We start from the raw sequence: 3,831 nt of genomic DNA on the forward strand, positions 1-3,831 counted from the left end.
CTATATTCCAAATAATATAAATTATTATTAATTATATACCAGTCAAAAAATCACAAATCAAATTGACACTGCATTGATACTAAACTTCTTAAATGGCAATATTGAAACGGAACCCAAAAAATAAACCATAATGACACTGTGCATCTTTGCACTTATAATAAATGGCAATTTTGAAATGGAACCCAAAAAAATAAAACATGATGACACTCGGCCTCTTTGCACTTATAATAAATGTCTCATTGTTCGACAACATGTCTAATTGTACGTATAATAAGTGCGCTATTGTTAGAGTGAGGCAAGAGCTATTTCCACCTCTATAACTCCATTAAGAGACTCTAAGGACAGTCTTGGGACATGGGTTATAACATCGGCTCTGGTTGTCAACCCGTGTGCATCATTTCCCGACTAACAGTTTTCGATTAATAGGAGAATGTGTATAGGCGTTTTCGTTCATGATATGATCATCCATCTGGTTGTTTGTATGGATGGTCATTGAAATGCAGAGGCATGCTCATGTGCATCATACATATCTTACTCGTGCCCATATATGACATGCCCATCATACCATGGCGTCATGCGTTCTGGCTATCATTTATCGTCTCCCACTTCCCTCTCATTTAAATTTCAAAATTTGAAAACCCCAAGTGGCGTACTCCCTCCCATTTCCTTCTCATTTCAATTTCGAATTTTGGAATCATCGCATAGCGTACTTCTTAAATACATGGGAAACCTATTTTGTTTCTTCATTATCCACTACCCGAGCAAATTCAAATTCGAAATTTGAACTGGTGAACCCGCCCCGCCCAAATTCAAGCCCAAATTCAAAATTTGAACATCGATAATTGCTATATCTCGCATTTCAAGTCGTCTGGCATCATGGTTCAGGGTGGGCATGAGACATACATCTAGAATTCCTTCCTGGGGCAGTGCATTACCACCAGCGGAAGCCTCGACGAGAAGAAATTCAGCGGCGTGGGCATAAGCCTCATGGGCAACGACAACGCTGTAACGGATGTTGTCATCATTTCGGCTGTTGTGGGGATTGCAGTGACAGGTCAAGCCAATATCCTCACAGGAGTTCACTGTTATAACAAGGCCACGGGCTTCGGAGGAGTTGGAATCAAACTAAAGCTCGGTGGATTGACTCAGACGAGGAGCATTGGTTGTTATTTAGATTATACCGCCATTGTTGCAGAGATTCTTCAAACTTTTCTCCATTGGCATCTGTGGCACAAGTCTTTTCTCATCATTGTTGATGCCTATTACTCACTTTGTCTTCCTTGAAAATTCCCAAACTTTCTCTGCAATTATTTCAGATCTTGATACCTTCCCTGGTGATTAGGGTATATGGTGTCATTTCCAATCCTAATTGACTCATCAGAGGCAACAAAGGAGTAGTGATGGAGTCAGAATCAGTGACCGTGGTCGACTCTTCAATTTTTGGAGCAGAGGGAGTGATTATCAAGCCAGGATTTGAAACATTTGTACCTAGTTTTCCATTTTTCTCAGACTTGCAGTCAAATCGGATGCTTGTTTTTCATTCAAATGAATGGACCTTTACAACAACTCGGTAATCCCAATCAGTCCAGCAAAATTTAACAGAGAAATATATGATATGGGGCATACCCAATATGGAAATATGCCATTTTCTGCCAATCTGAATACTCCTGGATCTATATCTGAAGTGCCCACTGAGAGATTAATGCCTGTGTCAGTGAACGAGGGGTACCCAATAGAGGATTCATTGCACTCTCCTGGGCACAATGGGGAGGCCATGTCACACATTTGGGGCCACTCAGCCTCTGACAAAACAGAGGAGCAACAAGTTAGAGAGGAGAGGAAGCAGAGAAGGATGTTTTCTAACAGAGAGTTTGCAAGGAGGTCTAGGCTCTGGAAACAACATCTTGTGGACCAGCTGAGGGCTGAGGTGGATCGTTTGAGAGCAGAGAATGGGGAGATATTGAAGAAAATCAACATTACTTCAGCGCATTATTCTCATATAAGAGAAGAGAATTCCCTGTTGAGATCAGAGGCCATGAAGCTGAGTCACAAACACCAAAGATTGCAATACACATTAAACGGTCAATCTTATGGTGTCTTTGAAAGTATGGGTGTTGAAACTTGAAATTACAGTGTTGCGCATATGATCTCAGCATATGGCACCATTGCTCACTCCTTGGTTTCTCCCCATCTCTGGTTTTGAGGTCCAGAAGCAATTTACATAGTTGAATACTTAGAAATATTACCAGAACCATGCCCTATATTTTTTCTCATTCATGCAGGAACTTGATATCGATTTGAATGGTGTAAAGAGTTGTAATTTTTGATAAAATTTGAATTTTGGAAAAAAATGTTAATTTTTTCTATGAAATTATGTAGTGAGATTTTTCAATGTTGTATAATAATAAATCTAAGGAAAAACTAAATTTAGATATTCATTAACTCAAAAACCATTTAAGATCCAAAACTCAAATCAGTAAAACGGGACTTGATCAAGGCAGACACAGCAGATCTGACACAAATCTTTATCAGATCAACAAAAGGCAGACACTTTTGTGGGCAGGGCTGGGAACGGATGAGTGTATTGGGTTTAAAAAAAGAGATCCAGGACAAACTGGGAATTCCAGTTGCATTACAAAATCTAGTATTTTCAGGGCTCTGCTTGCAGGATCAACACACACTCCAGCATTACAGGGTTGCAAAGGACTCAACTATTATCCTCAATCACCGATTGCGAGGTGGATCTAAGGGAGCTACCTCAAAACCTACAGGTACCTATCGCGACGCAGCCAAAGGGAAAGAACCTCCAAAGGGGAAAGAATCTACAACAGCTAATGTACCTCCAGGGCAGTATATCGTGGATCAATCGCCAGAGAGTCCCTCCATCTCTATGGATTTACCAGAGGTAAAGTACATATTCTCAGATCTACAAAAAAATGTTGTTATTTGTAGATTTAACGGCTTTTGGCCTAGAACCGATGCATTATACCAATGGATCCACATGGTCTGGACAAGTAACTGCCAAATCCACCTATGCTCTAAGGGCTTCTTCATAGTAACTTTTCTCGTAGAAGAAGAAAGGGAAAAAATTCTCAATGAAGGGCCATGGTTTTGGGGCAGTGCGGGACTGTTTGTTACCCCATGGTTCCCGGAGTTTGACGCCAATACAATGGTGGTATCAAGGATGCCAGTATGGGTAAGGCTGCACAATCTCCCGATACATTTTTGGCACTCCAAGGCCTTATTAGTTATAGGGAATACCCTTGGAAGAACGTTAAAGATTGATACAGAGAGACACATAAAGGGAATCTTTACTTTTGCTAGAATATGTGTCGAGGTAGATCTTAGCCTAGGATTACCTGAAAGCATCATCTTGAACTTCAACAATTCACAGTGGAAACAATCTTTGGACTATGAGAATACAGCCTTTAGATGCAGGGGATGTCAACAAACAGGTCATCTGTTCAATGCATGCAAAAGTCTCAACAAGAGCAAGCCACAACATAGGAAGCCCAAAGGATGGCAGAACATAGATGATGTCGTAAAGAAGAGAGTCCCAGGAAAGAAAGCCTCTTCGATATCAGAAGACGAAGAAGCAGAAGCAGAAGAGGATGATACCATCATAGAGGAAGCTGAAACAGGGAATCAAAAGGAAAACATATCAGACACCAAGGCTCCACAGTTTCATCCAAATCAGGCAGAGAAGATAAACGACGACCAGCATATGGGAGGGATAAAATGGCACCACCATTCAGACACATCAGATTCAGACAAGGAATCAGGCTTGCAGAAAGCTGAAACACAGTTAGTCATAGCCTCGATTGAGCCCAC

The 3,831-nt window shown here is 41.0% G+C and overlaps 1 protein-coding gene across 1 annotated transcript; it reads left to right on the forward strand.

Annotated features, from left to right (window-relative positions):
- The first annotated feature begins 1,615 nt into the window (after positions 1–1,615).
- LOC149204794 (basic leucine zipper 43-like) lies at positions 1,616–2,125 on the forward strand. Its single transcript, XM_089397214.1, has one exon. The coding sequence runs from the start codon at positions 1,616–1,618 to the stop codon at positions 2,123–2,125; it is 510 nt and encodes a 169-aa protein (XP_089253340.1).
- The last annotated feature ends 1,706 nt before the right edge of the window (positions 2,126–3,831 follow it).

Source organism: Pinus tabuliformis, chromosome 1_2, assembly GCF_031772625.1.
Source record: "Pinus tabuliformis cultivar Carrire ecotype Pingquan chromosome 1_2, CPIR1, whole genome shotgun sequence".
Classification (NCBI taxonomy): domain Eukaryota; kingdom Viridiplantae; phylum Streptophyta; class Pinopsida; order Pinales; family Pinaceae; genus Pinus; species Pinus tabuliformis.